Source organism: Lemur catta, chromosome 16 (assembly GCF_020740605.2).
Source record: "Lemur catta isolate mLemCat1 chromosome 16, mLemCat1.pri, whole genome shotgun sequence".
Lineage (NCBI taxonomy): Eukaryota > Metazoa > Chordata > Mammalia > Primates > Lemuridae > Lemur > Lemur catta.
In genome coordinates this window covers 43,024,886-43,046,505 of record NC_059143.1, presented here as the reverse complement: position 1 = coordinate 43,046,505, position 21,620 = coordinate 43,024,886, and the positions used below count along the sequence as shown (strand labels likewise).

At 44.9% G+C, this 21,620-nt stretch overlaps 1 protein-coding gene across 1 annotated transcript in view; it reads right to left on the bottom strand.

Moving 5' to 3' along the window:
* LOC123621726 (O-acyltransferase like protein-like) overlaps nt 1–21,620 on the bottom strand; it is a 45,305-nt gene that overhangs the window by 20,720 nt on the left and 2,965 nt on the right. The window contains exons 2-6 of the mRNA XM_045527627.1: nt 12,751–12,890; nt 11,037–11,115; nt 6,026–6,167; nt 4,442–4,668; nt 439–618 (exon numbers count right to left, since the gene is read on the bottom strand). Coding sequence (XP_045383583.1) covers nt 439–618; nt 4,442–4,668; nt 6,026–6,167; nt 11,037–11,115; nt 12,751–12,890 — 768 coding nt within the window. The remainder of the gene's footprint in view (nt 1–438; nt 619–4,441; nt 4,669–6,025; nt 6,168–11,036; nt 11,116–12,750; nt 12,891–21,620) is intronic.

Below are 21,620 nucleotides of genomic sequence, written 5' to 3'. Positions count from 1 at the left end.
GATGAGAGTGCTTCAGGAGGGTAGCAATAGGGGCAAGGTCTCTTGACACTGATTTGATACTAGGGTACCATGTGTATTTCTGCTTGCCTATATTTCAAGAGGAAAAAATATGTTCATTCCTAGTTTCACTAATCACGACAGGAGGGAAAACCCAGCCCTTTGGGTGATAAAAATACAATACCAGGTATCCATCTGGCAGCCAGGTGCCTGATTTATACCTAGGAGGAGTTAAAGGAGCCACCGGACACTGACCTAGAAATCTCACTTATGGGTGGCCACATGCCGTGTCTCCAAAGCAGAAGGAAGGCTGCTTGTGGGCGAGGCTGCCAGTGGGAAGGCTGCCAGCCTCCCGGCCTCCTGCCCAACATGATCCCAGCACACCAGAGAGTCTCTCTTCCCTGGCTGCTCCTACAGTAAAGGTTCATCAGCCTTCCTCACCCAAAGAGAGCCATGCGGTCATCTGACTGGTGTGTCCCGAGATGATCCAGAGGAGACTCAAGACACGGATGCCATTCAGTGCAGGGCAGGTGCCGCCAGGTGTCTGTGTGGTCCAGATGGCCGGCACATTCTTCTGCCAAGAAAAGCACTGCAGAGCGTGAGCCACGGCTCCTAGAAACCCTAGGCAAGAGCAGAGGTGTTACCGTTCACCCCGACAGCCAGACCTATCCATGCACTACCCCACAGCAAGAGCCAGAGAGGTCTTGGCAGAACCCCAGAAGCTCTCTGGCTCTGACCCTGGGACTGCTCAGCTAGGGGCTCCACGGTTGCGTCTTGGTCTATCTGTGGACTTTCATGCTTGGTCTCACTTCCCTTTGAACCTTACTCTCCCTTAGAGACCTGACCACAGGTCTTGCACAGAATGCACTGCCCAAGCTCAGGCCCAAGGGACGCCAACCCCTGAGCCAGGTCCTGTTTGACAAAGAGTTGAGGAGAAGGAGAACATAGATGTCAGTGGGAAACTACGTGATCCGTAGAGCCAGCATGTCACTTGGAATGGCATCTTTGGTGCACTTCCAAGGACAAGCCACTCATGAATAACGACCCAAATGTAGGCCAACATACAGGCACAAAAATGGAGGGGCAGGTGGCACAGCAGCTAAGGGTAGGGGGCAGGCCTAAGAGACACTCCTGCTTCTGAATCTGGCTGTCATTTATTAGCTCTGTGACTTCTGGCAAGTGAATTAACTCCTCTGTGTCTAAGTTTCCCCATCCACAAAATGGAAATCAAAGGAGATCGTATCATCAAAGGACTATCATGTAGAACAAATGAGATAATGCTTACATTAATAAATCACTTCGAGTAGAGGCCAACCCACAGTACACGCTCATGAGAATGCAGCTACTGCTTCCACTATTTTAAGCCCTATCGCTTTAAGAATGGTTAATACCATCTACTGAATTTATTCCCTTTATTGTTTTTTAAATTGAATTTGACCTATCCTGAGAGCCAGTGAAGTGGCTGGAATTGTGAAGGAGCAGCTCCAAAGCTCAAGCTGTCCCTAAGAGATTCCTGTTTTCCCCTGGACAGAGCTCAGTGCCTTAAACACCGTGTGCACCAACAGGTCCTTGAATTAGAACTTACAACCAAGCTCTGGCAGTTTGAACCAATCTCTTCAATTGAAGAACTTAATTACCTAACATTTTGAAGCTCCAGCCATAAATAGGAGTTTCTTGCATGTAAGTCACTCATTGTGCTTGTGTCTCTGCCTGAAGCCACAACACTCACCCGCTTCATTCAGAAAGATTTTCACTCACCAGGAGCTGGCAGTGAGCGCAGCACAGCCAGTGGGTTCCTACACCTGATGCCACCTGGCTACCTCCCCCCGCCCCTGTCCCTGGTTTCCTGAGAAGGCACAGGCTGCGACAGAGGGATGCAGGACTGGGCTCTGCCAGGGTTGGCCAAGTTCTTTAACCTCGCTGAGCTTCGGTTTTCTTACTTTTAGAATAGGCACGATTTTTGGCAGGGCTGTTGTGAGGATTCTAGAACAATGTCAAATGTCTGGCCCGATGTCCACCATGGCAAGCAAGCTACTCAATACATTTTGTTATTTTTTTCCATCTATAGTCTCCTCAAAAGTGAACTTATCCATCAGTGGTTTGTAAGTCCTTAGAAAATAACTGGTCTGTAGGAAGACATTTGTAAATGGAAAGTACTATGAACCATAGAGGCATGGCGGGATTGGATGAAATAACGCATGTGGTCACTGGTTCTCAAAGTGGGGGTCCCTGGGCCAGCAGATTCAGCATCACCTGGGAGCTTGTTAGAAATGCACATTCCCAGGCCCCACTGCAGCCCTATAGAATCGGAATCTTTGGGTTAGGGCCCAGCAATTTATGCTATAACCTGCCCTGCAGGTGGTCCCGATGCATGCCCACGTGGGAGCCCCGCTGGCTGTGACAACGCTTTAGAAGAACTTGCAGCCCCTGTGGCGTTTCTCAGTCCTTAGCACTGCAAGGCCACCTGAGGCAATGGACCACGAGGTAGGAGCCCTGATGTCCGGGGGCTGAAATCCACAGCTACGTATTTACTTCATGGAAACATCCTCACACATTCGCTCGTATTTTTCCCATCCAAATAGCAAAGGACGGGCTCGTGTAACAGGAAACCAGCCTAACCTAACACACCCAGAGTGTCTCGCTCATAGTGGGGCTCGCTTGGGGTGAGGAAGCTAAAGTTTCAGCTCCTGACACCCTACCAGGTGTGTCTGCCCTAAATCCTGTGATCTAGCCCTAAAGTGCCGGGCTCTGTGCACCTGCCACAGATGAACGCAATGGTGAATTTCGAGGCCGTATGCGTTAGGAGCCCGTGGCGCGTTCGCAGCTCCAGCTGATGGCTGCTTTCTCGGGAAGCCAGCAGGGCCCGAGCAGGAGGAGTTGGCAAGATAAAGCCCTGGCCCTTTCTCCCTGTCCCGGCTTAACTGAAGAGAACGCGAAAAAGAGGAGTGAATCCAGGGTGAGGTAAGTACACGTCATCTCATTTAAGTCCTCCAGTAAATCCCATCATGTGGCCTGTTTTACACATGTGGAAACTGAGGTTCATAAAGGCCAGTCTGACCAGGGTCAGAGTTAGCCACCGCGCCAGGTGTGATGGGGGGGTGGGGGGTGGGGATCGCTGAGCACGTGCTCGCTCTGCCATGTGGACTGCGGAACTGTCCTCAGCGCCGCCAGGGGACAGAGAGGGCTCCAGACCCACATCGCGTGAGAAGTAGTTGAGGGATGCTGAGACTTGGCGAGGCCATCGTGACTGTCCCTAATATCACAGATGGAACTGTCATAGAAACAGGAGAGCAGTTGTATTTTCTGGGGCCTTAGACGGCAAAAGCAGGTCCCCCCCCCCCGCCCCGCCCAGGGCGGAAATGACAGGGCGGCAGGGGCGACTCCCGCTAGGGAGCTGCCAGTCAGCACTTCCCAGCGCAGATGGGCTCTCAGGGAGCCCCGGGCGGGCAGAGCTGCTTCTGACTTGGGGAAGGAGGTTGCACCACGACCTCTGGGCCTTCTCGGCCCCTCCTTAGATTACATCTACGTTTACACAAACGCTGTTTATGTTTCAGCTGTTGTTGGGGCTTTTTGTTGGTGTCGCGCGGCTGTTTTTGTTTTGCCTCAAGACCCGGGTGGGATCTGAGAACATCAGGGCTGTGCCTTTCACGCTGGGCGTCTCCCACACTGGCCACGTTGTCATATATTCAGAGTCTGCTGGTCCGTTCACTGAAATTTGGTTTTATTTTTATCCCCCTACTTGGAGTAAGGAAGGACATTTGTGTGGGCCTAACGGGCATCTGCCAAAACTTATCCTGCATGTTCTAAAGGCATTCGCATGACCAGGCTGTATTTGTGAAAGAGAGAGCGACTCTATTAATATTTGCTGGGCCAAACAGGCAGGCAGAAACGAAGGTCACTCTCTTCATTTTTTACTGAACACGACACAGGGTGACTCACTGAAACGCAGCCTCTCGCTGCCCTGTGCCGGGTTGTCTATTTCTGGCTCAGATACACTCCGCTGTGTGAATGAGCTTGTGTTGCACACTGGCTCCCCTGGCTCCAATCTATACGTAAATCATTTACCTTGGTGATGACACAAATCTTCTGTGGGTCATGTGTGCAAATATGACATTGAAAATAGATGTTGTGATCCTGGAATTGTCCCTTAGAGAATGACGACAGTGAACCCCCAAGTTCTGTTCTAACCTAGTCCTTGATTAGCACAATCACACACTGGATAATTGTACCCAGGAAAGAAAGCAGCATTTTTAGTGACCTTGCCTGGCCCGAGCGCACTGATGGGAAACAAAGACTGAATTGTAAAGAGGAGAGATCCGGCCTCCACGCTGACATTTAGAAGTCGCTGGGCATTCACTAGAATCCAGCACTGCAAGAATGATGTTCCAACTGCACACGCTAAGTCACCTCTCTTGGGTGGTCTTAGTGTCATTAAAATGCCTACTTTTTCCTCCGCTCGGGGCTTCCGACAGTGAGAGATGGGCCGGGCAGTGTGTCCAGCGGCCGCTGTTTCTTTGTTCCCGGCTCCTCGCCTCTCTCAAAGGCAGACTCCCGTAACTGGCCGAAGGAGCCCCATGTTCCGGCAACATCCTGCTGTCTGACCCCTGGCCTCTGGCTGCCACGTACACAGTCCCAGCCAGAGGCAGGGAGAGACCCAGCAAGGTGATGAACCTGCGGGGAGAGGACACCCACAGCCAAGCCTTATCTCACACGACACCAAAACAAGATGCAGAGCAAACAGCCCTGTGCAAAACAAAACCGCTTACTATTTATGCAGGTTAAATACTTGCCAATTTTAAGGGTGGAGAATGACATTCTAAGAATAAAAATAATGAAAAAACTACAAAGGAAAATATTAATGGATTTCATTTAACTCCTTACTATAATTATTTTAAAAATTGCAAACAAACAAAAAGTAACCAAAATACTGAGGAAGATGACATGACTTTGCAGTTGATATGACTATGATATTATATATAACATCCTTTATATACATCATAAACTTTAAAAATCAATAAGAAACCAACTAACACCCACATGGAAAAGGGGGTGAGGAGTATGAATTTACAAAAGAAAAATACAAGTGGCAGATAAACTCAGGAAAGAAAAACCTCTTGCTACCAGTTTTTTAAAGATGTAAATTAAACCAATTTATTCCCCTATCAAATTGGTTCCAGTTTTAATAAAGCTAGTGGCTTTATGATGCTGGTGAGAGGGTCAGGAAACAGACATGGACATTTCATTTCCTACTAAGGGGCAGGATAAATGAATTGTTCAATGATACAAGAGTTATGACTCAGCAATTCTATTCCTATTTAATTTATCCTAAAGGATGATCCAAGATGTAAACAAGAAGCAATGAGCAAGATGCTGTAGTATCTGTAGGAGAGGCAATGCCTCAAATAAAAGAAACTAGTTTCCAGTGGTCACATGACAGCTAGGAATAAGAATATTTTGGGACAGGACCCAATTCTCAGTGGTCTCGAAACCCAATCATGTTTGGGTGTGGCCGGCTTTCCCCTTGAACACTTTCACATTTTCTTGTTTGGCTGCTATAACAAAATACTGTAGCCTGGGCAGCTTATAAACAACAGAAATTTATTTCTCACAGTTCCAGAGGCTGGGAAGTCCTGATTCAAGGCGCTGGCAGATTCAGTGTCTGGTGAGGGCCCACTTCCTGGTTCACAGTCGGTGGCTTCTGGCTGTGTCCTCACATGGTAGAAAGAACTAGGAAGCTCTCTGGGGCCCTTTATAAAGGGACACTAATTCCATCCATGAGGGCTCCACCTTCATGATCTAATCACCTTTTGAAGTCCCCACCTCCTAATATTATCACATTGGGGGTATATATTTCAACATGAATTTTGGGGGGACACAAACATTCATAGTACCCTGCGAACAGGCAACACTGGCCAGACACCATTCAATGAATGAAATTATATGTTTAAATGCAGCTGGTGAGGGGAAGTCAATAAAACAGGACCAACAGATAGCGTCCCAGCCAGGTCCCTCCGATGCCCATACTCACAGACACACGGCAGCAAACGTGTCCAGGGGGAACATTCCAGCAGCACATGTGGCCACACTCCCACCCGACGAGGAGGAAGAATTTATTGTGAAGAGAGAGAGGGAAGGGGCCAAAAATGAAGTATTTCTGAATCTTAAAATATCTACCAGGAAAGAAAAGGAGATTACAATACTTTAGTTTGCAATATAATGCTTTACATTTTCCCAAATACTTTCATAACTATGATTTCAAAACGAAATTTCGACAGTAAAAAGAGCAGCCGGGCTTTGAATATATCTGATTTACAGAAGAGGAGAAATTGGGCACAAAGATACTGAAACTCATAGAACTAGGAACTCTTAGCCTGGCTGGGAGTGGACCCAGGTCTCCAGAATTCTCAGCCTGCTCTCAAATCCTTTCCCAGCACACAGCGCTAGGAATGACAAGCTTAAAAATGTGCCATTCCTGGCTCAAATCATTTGTGAGCAAGTCCCCGCAAAAGAGAGATGTGCAATATAAGTTGGAAAAATATGATGGAAGCCCACAGCCTGGGGGAAGGTGCCATCTGAAATTGAAGCTAAGAAGCATCAGCTTAGGGCATAGCTGATGAGGCACTGGGAGAAATTGTTTGTAAAGATCTTTCTGGTAAGACTAGGGCAGTTGTCTCAAACTCTCAAGCCTCAGAGTTACCTGGAGGGCCTGTTAAGTGGATTACTCTCTGCCTCCCCTACCTATAAGCTTCTGCTCCAGGAGATTGGGGTGGGACCTAAGACTCTGCACTTCTGACAAATCCTCAGGTGCTTCTGCTGCTAATATGGGAGCAATCTATGAGAACCAGGACCAGGGGACTTCCAAAACCTCAGCAAACTATGGGGACACAGTTTCCCCCTTGGTAAAATGGGGATAATAATAGTACCGACATCATAGGGTTGTTGCGAGAACTGAATGACACAATAATTGGAAAGCACTGGGAACAGTGTCTGGCATGCAGTAAGAGTTTAATAGATGTTAGGTGCTCCTCGTGCTGCCTCATCTCACCACACCACATTGCCTGACTTGGATTCAGAGGCTCGGGTTTGAGCTAGCTTGCTGTGTGACCCTGGGCAAGTCACTTCACCTCTCTGAGTCTCATTTCCTCATCTGTGTAACAAGGAAGGATGGGTTGGACACAACATATTCTAATGTCCCTTCCACCTCCAATATTCATGGTTCCCATGAATCAGTGACCTGAAGGTTTCTGAAATGTCCAGAAAGGCAGCTGAAAGATGAACAATATGTGATTAATTGTGATTCTGAATTGTAACATGTGAAGGGTGGAAATCAAGAAGGAGGAGTCATTCATGCACCCCTATCCCTGGCCAAGAATGGGGATGCATGATCTAGGTTACCAGCAGGTCCCCACAGGGCACCTGGCAGCAGAGTTCCTTGTAAGCCAATTTCATTTGCCCTGAACTGATGTTCCTCAGAGCTACTTCCCGCTAGGATTTGATTTGAATCTTCCAAATAAACACTTCCGCTGAAAAAGAATGTACTGACCAGCCAACACATGTCTGCTCCCCTTGGAAGTTCTATTTCTAATTTTAAAGGAATTAACTATTTTATGTGTGTGTGTGTGTGTGTGTGTGTGTGTGTGTACCACATCCTGGCTCTAAATCCTGCCATAGTAAGTCAGTCCAATTGGCAGCCCAAACACATTCAATCGGCCCTAAGTGTCTACACTGTGCCAGATTCCAGCTCTACGTGGGGAAAACGAAACTTTTATTGGAAACCTCTGTTGGATCAGTTTTCCACCCACTTCTCACCCCACTAACACAAGGCCAGCTCGGGCCCTCTCTATAAACTCCCCCTTCTCCTCCCTCCCCCACTCTCCATAGCGCCTCCGGTTTGTTCCACATGCCCATGCCTGGCGCTCGAAGTGAGCCTGAATATGTCTTTCCTGACGCCATTTCCTAAGAGCAGGCACACGTCCTCTGCTTGCTGACTGAACTGTAGGTCTCCTGAAATGAGTGACTCCCAGTTGTTTGAACCCCCCGCCCCCAGCACATATATGTGATGTCTCATACAAAAGCCAGAGATGAAGTTGCTCAATACATATTTTCTGAATTGAATTGAGAACAGAAAATGTTATTCCATGAAATGGTTTGGATTCCTTTGGAATCTTTAGCCAGAAAGGCAATTCTGTGGGTAATTCAAGGAGTTGCCAGTGAAAGAGCCCAGTTGTCTGGATCAGCACTTGGGGAACCCGTAAGAGAGAGCTGTGGGGGGGTCTTTCTTCGCAGAGCCGGCACCTCTGTCCTACTGCACAGGCCTAGCAATGCCGACAGGCAAAGCAAGGTGAAATTAGCCTAAGACAGCATAGGAAAGAGACAGTTTACAGCTTATTGTAACACTGATTCTAAGCAGCTCAGAACTCATTGCTTTTGGCCACTGCAAACCGGGACAGTGTGATCTTCATAAAATACTATGAAGTTTCTGATGGGACAGACTTCGAGTGAGTCCCTGAGAATGGAAATATGTCACCCTTCAGTGTTGTGTCTGAATAAAATTTGCCAACTCAGTTTTAATCAGACCCTTAAAACAAGCCCGTTCTGTTTCAGCTCTTGGTGCAGTTCCTTTTATCAGGTGGGTCACTTGCCTCACAATCAAACTTCAGTGGGATTTGCCTAACGTTAGTCAAGCACACTCTGAGTCCTGGGCTAGGTGGCTGGGAGTCACCATCCTCTCAACTCTTTGTTGTGTTTAAGGGAACTCAGATAATCTAGCCAGACTAGAAGGCAGGCATTAGGTGGTGTTCTGGGTTGAATGTGTCCCCCCAAAAAGGTTCAAGTCCTAACCTGTGGTACCTGTAAATGTGAACTTATTTGGCAACTGGGTTTTTGTAGGTATAAGCAATTTAAGATGAGGTTATATGAGGTTGGGGTGGGCCCTAAATACAGTTTGACTGGTGTCCTTATAAGAGGGAAATTTGACCACAGAGAGACATAGGGAAGAACTCCACATGTCAGCGGAGGTAGAGATTGGAATGATGTGTCTGTGAGCCAAAGAGTGCCGAGAACTTCTGCAACCACCGCCACCTAGGAGAGAGGCATGGGACAGACTCTTCCCTCAGGGCCTCCGGAAGGAACCGGTCTCATCAACACCTTCACTTCAGACTTTTAGTTTTCAGAACTGTGACAGAATAAATTTCTGTTGTTTCAAGTCACCCAGGCTGTGGTCATTTGTTACAGCAGCCCTGGGAAATGAATGTATTAATAAGTGACACCAAAATGCATGGATCTGGGCCTTTAGGGAAATAGCCTATAACTGGGTTTCATAAACATCACACCCAAGTTCCATCTCGACTCTGAACATTCTAGTGTTACAATTTTTATTCTCAGGAATTTGTGTAAAGTCTGTTACAATATTCTATGGCAACAACTGTGCAGTACTTTGCCCTTTGGCCAAAAGCAATACGTTCCGACCTGCCCGGGCCTCTCCCTCCCCTGCAATACTGGGGTCATTTTCCTCGGCCTATCTGCTGCAGGGTCTCCCTGCTCCCCTGCTCGGGATGAGTATAGTCTGTGCAAACAGCTTCCACCTGGCATCGCTGAGCTGGCTGTTCCCACATCCGCATTGGATATGTTGGCAATTCCATCAAAAAGTTTTAAGGAATAGCTGACGAATCCTTTCCAGATGGGGACCTCTTCCCCCTGGGCAAAGACCTACGATTTCTATCCGCTGCCTCTGCACTGAAGCTGGAGAAACGACTTGGCAGCGAAGAGGAAATTCCACTAAGACATCCACCCACATCAGCTCAGCTCACCCCAACCAGGCTTCCGCTTCCTCAGAGAGAACCTGCACCTTGTTCTTTTCCAAAGCCTTCTTTCACAAAGCATCTTTTTATCCGTAATTATTTCTAATGTTCCATTTTATCCTAATGCCAACTCTTGCTGGTAAGCTTAGCGTGGGTCTGAAAACTAGGCTAATTGATCAATCTCTTAAATAATAAGGACCATTAATTATAACTCATTAGACTTAGGAAGTCACCTACTCTCTTAAAATGCTAATTTAATAATAACTGCAAATTTATCTTTGTTTCTAGGATATTTATGGTGTGTCCAACAAGAATTGAAATTTGAATTTATAACAATTTGTTGGGGTTTTTTTGCAATACATGAAATACTTGGCTAGCTAGATAATATACTCTAAGCTGTAAGATCATCACAAATTCAGAGGACAGTTTAAGGTTATTGAAACTAGCTGCAATATCAACACTTTAAAGGAGAACTCTTAATAATGTGTCATGTTCGTTCTCATTTGGATGCCCAGAATAAAAGGACACTGATGGCCAAAAGTTTAGGCTTTAAAGTTCTTGCTTGGAAAATTTTGAAAGACTCAGAGGAAGTCAAACCAGTTTCCATGGAGACTAAAATGTATTCCTTCTGCATATGTAAGGACAGAAGGACTGTAAGTCCAGGCCACAGAGGTTCGAGCCAGGCTGGGCCCACCCTTCAGTGGACGGAGGAGGAGACTGAAGCTTGGGGTGATTAAGTGATTGGCCCAGGATCACACAGCTGGGAGGTGTCAACCAGGATCAAATGCTGGGCTCTTAACGCTAATCCCTCACAACACACTGACCTCACACAATCCTAGCTCAGAATGGCCTTGCGGGCTTGGCAGGTGACAGATTGCCACATGTGGGCCAGAGCACAGAACACTCACGCTATGGAAACCAGATACCACCCCCATCCTTCCTGCAGGCCTAACCAGGCAGCTGTGAGTGTGAGAAGATTGTTAAACTTTCAACTTTTATTCCATAAAATTCAGCTCCTACCTCCTCCTCATTATCTTTCTCTTCCTTCCTGCCTACTGCATTACGATTCCAGCACGTCCCAAGCTCCCCCGAACTCCCCTATCCTCAGTTTATTGGTTTGATCAAGATGAAAGGTGGGTTCAACCCTGAAGGAATTGCCTTTCTTGGTTCTAAGGAACTGGGGTTTTTCAAACTTTGTGTGGAGATGATAGTTCCAGCAGGTGTTCTGTCTGTACCTACCCAGCTGAGACATCACAGTCACGTCCTCTTCAGCACAAGAATCGGGGACACACACGCCCACACTGTAGTCGGCTCCATCCTGGGAAACACAATGCCACAGTGTCCTTTCATTTTGGCTTTCACAGCGTGTGGCATGATCATTTCTAGGTAAGGCCGCTAGTAATTAAGCAGACTCAGAGAGGGAAGAGCAGAGTGTTGCAAGAAGAAACACTTTCTAACTTCTCAAGAGATGGCTTTTCCATTACCGAGGGGCTCAAGTGAATTGCCAGGTGCATCAGATGCACCCACATTTAATTTAAAATATACCCAAGGCTTAATGTAGCTGATTATTTAAAAAGCAGCCACCGGTTTTGGATAATCTGCCCAGTGCCCCTCTCTTCCATATCAGACATCATTAACAGTTGACTCTCCTACAATTTTCAATACAATTTCCAAGTTGCCATTTCGTGGTAGCAAGGCACAATGAATCAAGTAAAGATTTCATTAATAAATCAGGCCAATAATTAGAATGCCTGTCCCAATAAAGACAACATCAAATTATAAATGAAATTTTCTGGGATGGTTCTTCTAAACACATTAACTTGCAGAATTGTGTAGGCCTGACCTTTTGCTTTGATATCAAAACCGTTAATCTGCTTTGAAAATGACGTTTGTACACACTGATTAAACCCTCAAACAATCACTACCCCATCGCTCAGCAGGACAAATGGAGCTAGGCGATAATCTCCCCGTCTCCATGGTTAACCACGGTAAGATCACTCAGAGCATTCGTATCAGAGAGCTGGGGTTTCTTCTTGTTATTTTATACAATTGTTATTAGCCAACTAGTAATATCTTTTTCTTTTAGTATTGTGTGACACACATAAACTCTATCTTTGTGTTTAATAAGAAGCTGGGCCATTCCTAGTTGTTTTTTTTTCCTCCCTGAGCAGTAAAAGGATTAACATGCTTTGAAGATAGTGATCCCTGCAACCTTGGTCATCTGATTTAGTAATGTTTTCATAAAAGTCACGGCCCATCTGCTAGGATTACCTCAAATTTGTGTTTAGAACTCTGTTTCTGGAAAAGGGGTTAAGGATAGTGTGTGGACTTCCTCCCTCTGGTATTCCAAAAACTGATGGTGTCTTCCTTTTTTCCCCAAGTGAAAAAAAAAAAAAAATACTGATGGTGATAGTGTTCAGGAACTGCGTTTTAAGCTCCTTGGTGTGACCCACATTCTGCCGTACAATGATGTGGGTCCTCGACAGTAAGGATGCAGAGTCAGGATTTAGTCCGGGAGAACGGTGAGAGCCCTAGAAACCCCAGGGACAGGAGCATCCTACTGGACTCCAGCAGCACTTGAGCCTGACGAGGACAGAAGAGAGCTACCGGTGAACTCAGAAAGCATGTGTAGGATTTGCTATTGAAGTTGCTGGCCAGGGGTTGACCTTGGATTCCCCAAGAAGGTCACCCAGGAGTCCTGCCCCACACAATGTGGTAGGAGGAATAGCTCAAGGCCTAGGCAGTTTGTGCACAAGTGCCTCATATAATGCCCCACACTTGGAAGATGCTGAGCAGGTTTCTGCCAGCTATTTTAGTTTTAACTTTTCACAAAACATTGTTATAGTTTTTGGGTTTTTTAATCAAGAAAAGCCATCCATGGAGTTGTATATTGTTCCATATCATGCCATCCATTTATCCTTCAAGGGCAAGCCCGCGGGTCCCCCACGCTCACCTGCAGTACATGAAGCTTGCAGTATTGCCCTCGGAAGGCCCCCTCGGGCGCGCGGGCGGAGAGGCACTCGCTGTAAGATCCCAGCCTGTCTACGTTTCCGTTAAGAACATTGCTCCCGAGCTTCCCCGCAGAGTCATACACTGAATTTCAAAGCAAAAGAAGTTTGCAAAATTAACTGCCTTGTGTCACTTTTAAATGAATTCATAGGTATTTGGCTCCACCTTCTTAACCTATGAAACTTATATGACTGGAAAAGGAAGAGACAGATCTAGTTATGTGCCACTCCTTGAGCCTGAATCTTGCACACACAGCCCCTGTCATGGTGGCAGGGGGAACAATGATGTGCTATGCCTTCTTGTGCTATTACATGGTCTGTCAACTTGCTGAAAAAGATGGAGAGTTTGGTTTCTTTAAAACAAAAAAAAAACCACGCCAGTCTGAGCAAGATCGAGACCCCATCTTTACTAAAAATAGAAAAATTATCCAGGCGTGGTGGCGAGTGTCTGTAGTCCCAGCTACTCAGGAGGCTGAGGCAGTAGGATCGCTTAAGCCCAGGAGTTTGAGGTTGCTGTGAGCTAGGCTGACGCCACCGCACTCTAGCCCTCTAGCCTGGGTGACAGAGCCAGATTCTATCTCAAAAAACACACAAACAAACAAAAAAAAACCCCAATGCTTTGTGAAGAGTGAAAAAAGGTAATAAAATTTGGTAGCTTTTCTTTTCTCCCCTCCTCCGCCCCGCATCCCCATGCACATCCAGGAGAAAATACTCGTGTCTTGTGAAAAATTGTATCTGGTTTTGTGGGACCTTACTTTGGAGAGAGTTAATTTTTTTGTAACCTTAGAACAGAAAGGTGGCATGATGAAGTTGACGGCACTCTCAGCTCTGCTCCTGCAAAGCCCCTCCATCGTTTGTGCTTATCTATGTCCTTTCTCGTTCACTTTCAAAATTCATTTCCTTTCATCTCCATTCATCTCTCCCTTTCCCTTTCCCAAATTCCTCCCCAATACGTTTGTGTGTGTCCTCTCATTTGTGGGTGTTTTTGTCTTGTATGTGTGTATTTGTCATTTGTATGAATGGTTTGTGCTTCTGATACCCTGTTTCTACATATGTCACTCAATGCGACATTTTTACTTATTTTATGACCATAAGGTGCACACCTAGTCCAGGGCTTCTCACCACAGTATAATAACCCATCACCACCTTTGATTTAGCTCTTCCCCGGGTGACGGACACATAGACGACTCCAACCTACACAAACGTACTGTGATCAACCCCTCATACATGTCCCTGTACAGAGCAATGTGACAGTTGAGCTCAGATATGTACCTGGGAGGGAAATTACTGGAGCATAAAGCACACAAATGCTTCATCTGCATAAACCCAACCAGATCACTCGCCAGAGTGACAGCCTCAGTCTATGTTCCCCCAGGATGCTGGTTCCTATGCCTCCTTCGTACTGTCCAGCTTGCTAATTTGGCTCCTTCGTACTAACCAGCTTGCTAGTTCATGGATATAAAATGGTATATAATTGTTGATTTAATTTCCATTTCTCTAATTTACAAATGAGCCAGAATATTTTAGTTTGTTAGTCATCCCCTTAAGTTTTCTCTTCTGAAACTGTTTGTGCCCTTTGCCCATTTTTCATGGATTTTTCTCTTTTTGATTTGCAAGAGCTCTTTATTATTCTATATACATATTGATCCTGTCTGTCTGAGTCACTGAAAATATCACTCTCAGTTAGCTGTCAGTTCAGCTACGGTGTCCTTCAATGAACAGAAATCCATACTTTTGGTGTAATCAGATCCATCAATATTTTATTTATTGATTGTGTTTTGGTGTTTTCCTCATTTATAGGTCACAGAGATTTTCTAACATTACCTATTACAATCTTTATAGTTTTACCTTTCATATTTAGATCTTTAATTCATCTGAGTCATGAGTCATTCATCTGAGTGTTTTTCCTCCAAAAAGTGGGCCAAATATCCCAAAACTATCTCTAAATAGCTCCACCTTTCATCATGGCTTTGTGGAGCAAGTTTTTTTTTATATCAAGGTCTTGTATATACATAGATCTGCCTCTAAGTTCTCTATTTTGTTTTGTTTGTTCTAGACGAGACTAGCTACATAACCTGAAGGGCCAGTGCGAAATGAAAATGCAGATCCCCTTGTTTAAAAACTCTTAAGAATTTTAAGATGATGACAGCAAATCACACTTCAACCAAGCATGAAGCTCCTTTAAGAGCAGAGCCCTGTGTGACTACACTGGTGGCCATGCAGCCGGCCCTGGTTCTAGCCCCAGAACCATCTGGTTTTTATTATTATGGATTTGTTGTATATCAAGTATGCTGCCTTTAGTCTTTTATTTTTCAAAGTCGAGCTAGTTATTTGTCACCTATTAATCATGTACACAAATTTCAGAAAAAGCTTATTGAGTTCCCCAAAACATCCACTTAGACCATTGACAAAAATTGCTTTGGATTTCTAGATTATATGGGGTGTGGGGCCTGAAGTCATTTTTATACTAAGCTATCATTGGATAACATGCAATTTATGCAAATCTTTTTGTTTGTTTCCTTATAATTTTACATTTTTTTCCCTTGGTAAACTTAAAGCAGATACTTAAGAAAATTCCTAAATAGTGTATAGTTGTCTATTTTCCATGGTATTTTATTTTCAATTATATTTTCTAATTGATTGCTGCTGGTGTGGAAAAATGCTATTGATTTTTATAATTTGTTCTGGTATCTGGCAAATTTGCTGAACTTGCTGGGCTCATTCTTATTAGTTCCACAGTTTTATTCCTTCTGCTCTCATCTTTGTACTACCTTTTTTTTCCCTTTTCTGGTTTTAGGATTAAAGTTATAATCAAATTTACAAAGTAAATTGGGCAGCTTTCATACTTTTTTATTTCCTGGAACAGGTATAATTATTGCTGGTTGCCAGGGCTGAGTGATGGTGGGGGAAGAGGGTTGTGTATGGCTGTAGAGAAGGAACACGGGGGAGATCTTTGTGGTCATGGACTAGTTCTGTATCTCGCTTGGAGTGTGCTTTGTACAATTCTACACATGCACTATAATGACAGAACTGTACACACATTGTATTATATAAATATCAGTTTCCTTTTTAAAAAACATTGCGCTACAATTATGTGAGATGTATTATAATTGAGACAAGGTTCAAAGCCAAGCTTGGGCTCCACCAATTCCCAGGGACCAGGTCTTCAGCCTTCCTCTCCATCCTGTGAGCTGCCCTGTAGTCTGCCAATAATTCCCCTTAATGCTGGAGTTTGCCAGTTAGTGTCTGTGGTTTAACCAAAGACTCCTTCCCAACTGATATGCCCAGGGACCCAGCAAGTCTATGTCTCAGAAACTGCCCCAGGAAAACACACAGGAGCACACGCTGCCAGAAGGTCATAGCAGTCATGGTTACAATGGCAAAAAAATTGGACATAGACTATAAGGTTGAACCATTTGAAAATGCCATCTTATAGGAAAAAGCAGTATAATATTGCAATTTCAAATAGTTCAGCCTCTCTCAGGAAATAGCTAAATGAGCAATGGGGCTTTCATATTTCATAATGCTATCCAAAAACTAAAAAGAGATAGACATATATATTTGTTACTGTAGAAAATGGTCTAAAACATATTATAATGTGGGAAAAAGCAAGTTTAAGAACAATAAGTATATATTTTTAATTTACAGAACAAAAGAATATCTTTCTAGTAGATGCATATACAAAAAAAGCAAGAAGAAAGTTCCAGAAAAATACATATCCCATTGTTAACAGTTATTATCCAGGAAAAGGACTGATATTTGAATAAGGGACTAAAAAGGCCTTGAGCCGGGCACGGTGGCTCACGTCTATAATCTGGGAAGCCGAGGCAGGAGGATTGAGCCCAGGAGTTTGAGGTTAATGTGAGCTCTGATTACACCACGGCACTCCAGCTGGGGCAACAGAGCGAGACTCTGTCTCAAAAAAATAAATAAATAATTAAAAAAAATAAAAAGGCCTTGAGCTTTGTCTTATTGTTTAGATTTCTTTACAATGTAGATGGATTCATATATCATTTATGTAATCACATATAAACAGAACAAAAAGTTTAAATCATTCCTTAAATTCCTCAATGGCATCCCATCATCTAGGGTAGGCTCTGCCTATCTTTTAAGAAAAGTTTTGTTGGAATACAGTCAGGCTTATTCGTTTACATATCGTCAGTGTTGCTTTCGCACAAAACAGCAGAGTTGAGTAGTTGCAAGAGAGGCCATTGGCCCACAAAGCTGAAAATACTCACTGTCTGGCCCTTTTGAGAAACACTTTGCAGATCTCTTTTTTAGAGCTATGATTCTCAACCCTGGTGGGCATTCGAATCACCTGAGACCTGTTTTTAAAAATACTGAAGCCCTGGTTTTACCCTTACAAGGGATTACTTAATTGGTCAGGGCTGGGGCTTGGGCAGGAATTGCTTTTCATAATTTCCCAGGTGATTCTCAGGTCTAGCCAGGCTTGACTGCTCTGACCTTTAGGATTAATTCCAGACTCCTGAGCATGGTTTAAAAGGCCCTCCACGAGGGGACTTGCCCCTCTGGCCTCACCCTCCCAGCCTGCACTTGTTTTCTCTGCTCCATTATACAGAACGCACCAGGCCGGGCCAGCGTTCGCCTGTCTTTCTGTCTAGAAAATGCTCCTTCTCAAGCCTGGAGAATCCTGAATCATCCTCGAAGTCTAGGCTGAAGGATGGTCTCCCCCAGGAATCGTTCCAGACTCTTGCTTAGTGTATCACACCAAAAGGTATGTCCTTGTGTACCTGTCTCCCATGTTGGGGCGGGGGAAACGTGCCGTGTCTTAATTCATTAATGTCTATCTCAGAGAAAGAGCTCAATGAATATTTGCTGAATTGAATTAAACTTTGAAAAACTTAAGTTCAGATGCCCAAAATCCAGCTCCAAAAAGATATTCTGAGGTCCTCTGTGTCAGAAAAACCAGTAATAATTTTAAAAACTGGATGCATTTATTATAAATAGACCAAATGATTTTCAAATTCCCTTCTTCATCACTGACTGGGTATCCCAAACTCTGTAGCCTAAAGTTTAAAGGTCTGGAAGTGTAAGCATGGAAGGAGACAGAAACAAGAGAGATGTCAGTACTGATACTGTCTATCCCTTAGGTGAAAGCCTGAAGGGCACATGTAGAAGGATACCTGATTCTTCATTTGAGAAGATTAAATTCTAGTTTTTTTTCCAATTGGCATTTTGCTTTATAAACTGATTGCATTTGTGGTTGTCTAGCTGGGCATATTTTGTGTACTACATTAATTTTTAAATTGCATTTGCTTCCTTGCTGTTTATGAACTCAAATGGACAGTTGCCCTTTTCCAACCTCACCCTTAATGAATTTCTGTCAAAATCCTGGGAGATGCTGGGACATGGGCACCGTCCAAATCAAGATACATTGTGATTGTCCTGGGAGGGGGAAAGTAGAATAAACCAGAGATTAATCACACCTGCCACTTCAGATCACACAGTGGTTGTTCCAGGTTTTCATGTTCAAGAGATTAAAAACAGCTCATCTCAATTCTGTGCTAATTGGCAGACGAATTTTCTTTCTCACATAGTGACAATGAAATGTGCATATTAAAATGTACAGTTGGTTAATTTCTGGGTTGGAATAAAAGAAAAAAGACCTTGGTCTATGGTTTTAAATTTTAAAATATGATGCATTTACACCATGAAGTTGAAGGCAACAGAAGCTTCTGGAATGCGGGGCCAGAAACAAATCCTGAAATGATCATCAGTATTAACAGCAAATATTTATTAAGCACCTACCAGATTGCTGTGTTACACTGGAGATTTTTAAAAACTAGAATAGTCCTCGCTGTATAGTTGAAGACACAGAGCACACCCGTCACAAGCTAACCATCTGGTGCCAGAGATTTCCGTGTGGTAGGAAAAAGATGAATGTGCTGCCGATTTCATATCCCAATTCCTGAGCAGGCTCACTGAGAACGCCTCCTGGCAGTCCCCCTTGTGTCTGGTCAACTGTTAATCTTAGACTTAAAGAACAAGAATAGCATGTGTATTCCTTTCTCGTGATACTGTAACAGATCACCACGAATTTGGTGGCTTAAAACACAGAAATTTATTTTCTCTCTGTGCTGGAGGCCAGAAGTCCAAAATCAGTATCACCTGGCTGAAGTCCAGGTGTGGGCAGTGCTGTGCGCCTTCTGGGGGCTGTAGGGAGAGTCTGTCTTGTGGCTCTTCCAGCCTCTTGGTGTCTGCGGCTCCCCTCGGTTTGTGGCCCCATCACCTTGTGTGTGCAGGTGCATCACATCTGCGTCTGTCTGCCGGGTCTAAGGATGCATGTGGTGCATATAGGGCCCGCTCAGATAATCCAGGATACTCTCCACAGGTTAAGAGTCTAACTTAATCACGTCTGCAAAGACCCTGTTTCCATTTAAGGTAACATTCACAGGTTCCAGGAATTGCGGTATAGATATCTGGGGGGGGGGGGGGGCGTGTTTTAATCTACTACAACACGGATATTTTATAACCAGTGAATGCAGAATGTCACCAGACCCCACTGTATCACCCTTTCTCTATTAACAAAATGTCCGTAGTGTCAGCATCTTTGCTGTCCCTAGCTCTAGCACCAGTAGCAGGTCTGGCCTTGAGTAAAATGTCCTCCAGACCCACAGGTGGGAAAAGAGGCAACCTTCAGAGACTGAAAATCCAGTGATGACCAGTCCCCCACTGGCAACAGAAAACAAAGGCTCAGCCAGGGGCCAGCGACTGGTGCTAGTCCGCTGAGTGTCTGCCTCCGGCCGGAGCCTCAGCCTGGCCCGGCTTCCAGGAGGGAAGATGAGGCACACAGACAGGAGACAGGAGACAATAAAGCCAAAGGGAGCAGGAAGCTCAGCATCTGGGCCACCAGGGTAGCTGGGGGACTTGGTGTAGGAACCAGGGAGAAAGGGCTCGAAGGGTTAAGAACATTTGAGAGCAAAAGTAGCTCCTCCAGGGAAGATTTCAAAGATGTGATGAGAATAGAGTAAACAGGAAATGAAAAGCCCTGCAGGCTGCTGGGGAACCAGGGACCTCCTCTCCTTCCCCACATGCTGTCCCAGAGGGACAAAGTAGCTTCCGCCACCGGCCACTGCTGCACACGGCCCTGCGCTGGGCGGCTCTGCTACCTCTCACGGCAGGCGAGTCCCAGGACCTAAGGCAGATTGGCTTTTCTTTTCCATTCCAGACGATAAATGTATGCTTTTGGTTTTAGTGAATGTGTTAGAGAGGCCATTGCTCTTTGTTCTAGTTTCCTAGTGCTGTCTGAAATTTCCCCAAACCGGGTGGCTTAAAACAACAGAAATTTATTCTCTCTCAGTTCTGGAGACTAGAAGTTCAAAACCAAGGGGTTGGCAGAGTCGGTTCCTTCCGGAGGCTCTGTGGACATCTGTTCCGTGCCTCTCCCCTGGCTTCTGAGGGTGCCAGCGATCCTTGGCATTCCTTGGCCAGGAAACACATCACTCCAGTCTCCCTGGTGTGTCTCTGTGTCCAGATTTCCCTCTTAGAAGGACACCAGTCATTGGATTGGGGGCCACCCCAATCTAGTATCACCTTATTTTAATTTAACTATTAATATCTGCAGAGACCCTATTTCCACATAAGGTCACATCCACAGAAAACAGGGGATTATGGTTTCAGTATATATTTTTTGAGAACCGCAGTTCAACCCACAACACTCTCCACGTGGGTACTGTTATAAATCATGATTTAAAGACCATGCGGCACGCTGTGTTCACTTGCTAGGCTGCATAACGGAGTAGCAGATTGGGTACTTACACCGCAGGAATTCGTTTTCTCACGGTTCTGGGGGCTCTGTCTGAAATCAAGGTGCTACCAGGCTTGGTTTCTTCTGAGGCCTCTGTTCTAGATGCCTCCTGGCTTTGTTCTCACGTGGTCTTCCCTCTGTGCACGTCTGTGTCCTCATCTCTTCTTGTAAGAACCCCAGTATCAGTTTAGGGCCCTCCTTACTCATCTCATTTTAGCTTAATTATCTCTTTGAAGACCCTGTCTCCAAATACAATCACATTCTGAGATACTAAAATTGGGACTTCAACACATAAATTTGAGGGGAACACAGTTCAGCCCATAATATACACAAATTTACCAAAAATAATGAAATGTACAGTAGTCCTTAGTATCAATTCCACATGCGCCCAGCTGATTCTCACAGGATGCTGTCATTCATTGGTTCCAAACTCCTGTACCTGTAGCCAATTTGTGATTTCAGTTGACCAACAAGTATAGTCCTGACATGAATGTTGAATTTTCTTTTTTGTTGTCCGCCTTAATGGTAATACAGATGTGAAACAAAGATGTATGTCGGAACTGCACTCATTGGTCCATGATGTGTGCAGCGTTGTTGCCAAATCAGATGGCAGTTTGAATACCGAAGAACAAATCCTCCTCATTTTGTGCTATTCATAATGTAGTACTTATAGACATTATATACTTTTAAGTTTAATTTGTACTCTTTATGTTTTGTCCATCAATTTCTTAAGTCTAGACTAGGTAGTTGAAAGTCTAAAGCCCTAACTGTTAGCAACTGCTGACCTCCCTGGGGAAGATGTTCCCACGTGGCTGACTTCTAGGGCCTAGGAATCAGAATTCTTTAAAGCTGCTGTAGGTTTTCAGAATTTGAGCCATTTCACAGTTGAGGAAACTTGTTGGGCAAGGTGACGTGGCTCAGGTGAGGCCACACTGCTGGTTATTGGCCTAACCAGCAGGAGACCCCAGGCCTTAGGATTGCCAGCCTAGAATAACGTCCATGTCCTGGCTCTAAAACTTGATTCGTTTACAAGAAAAGGACGATGAG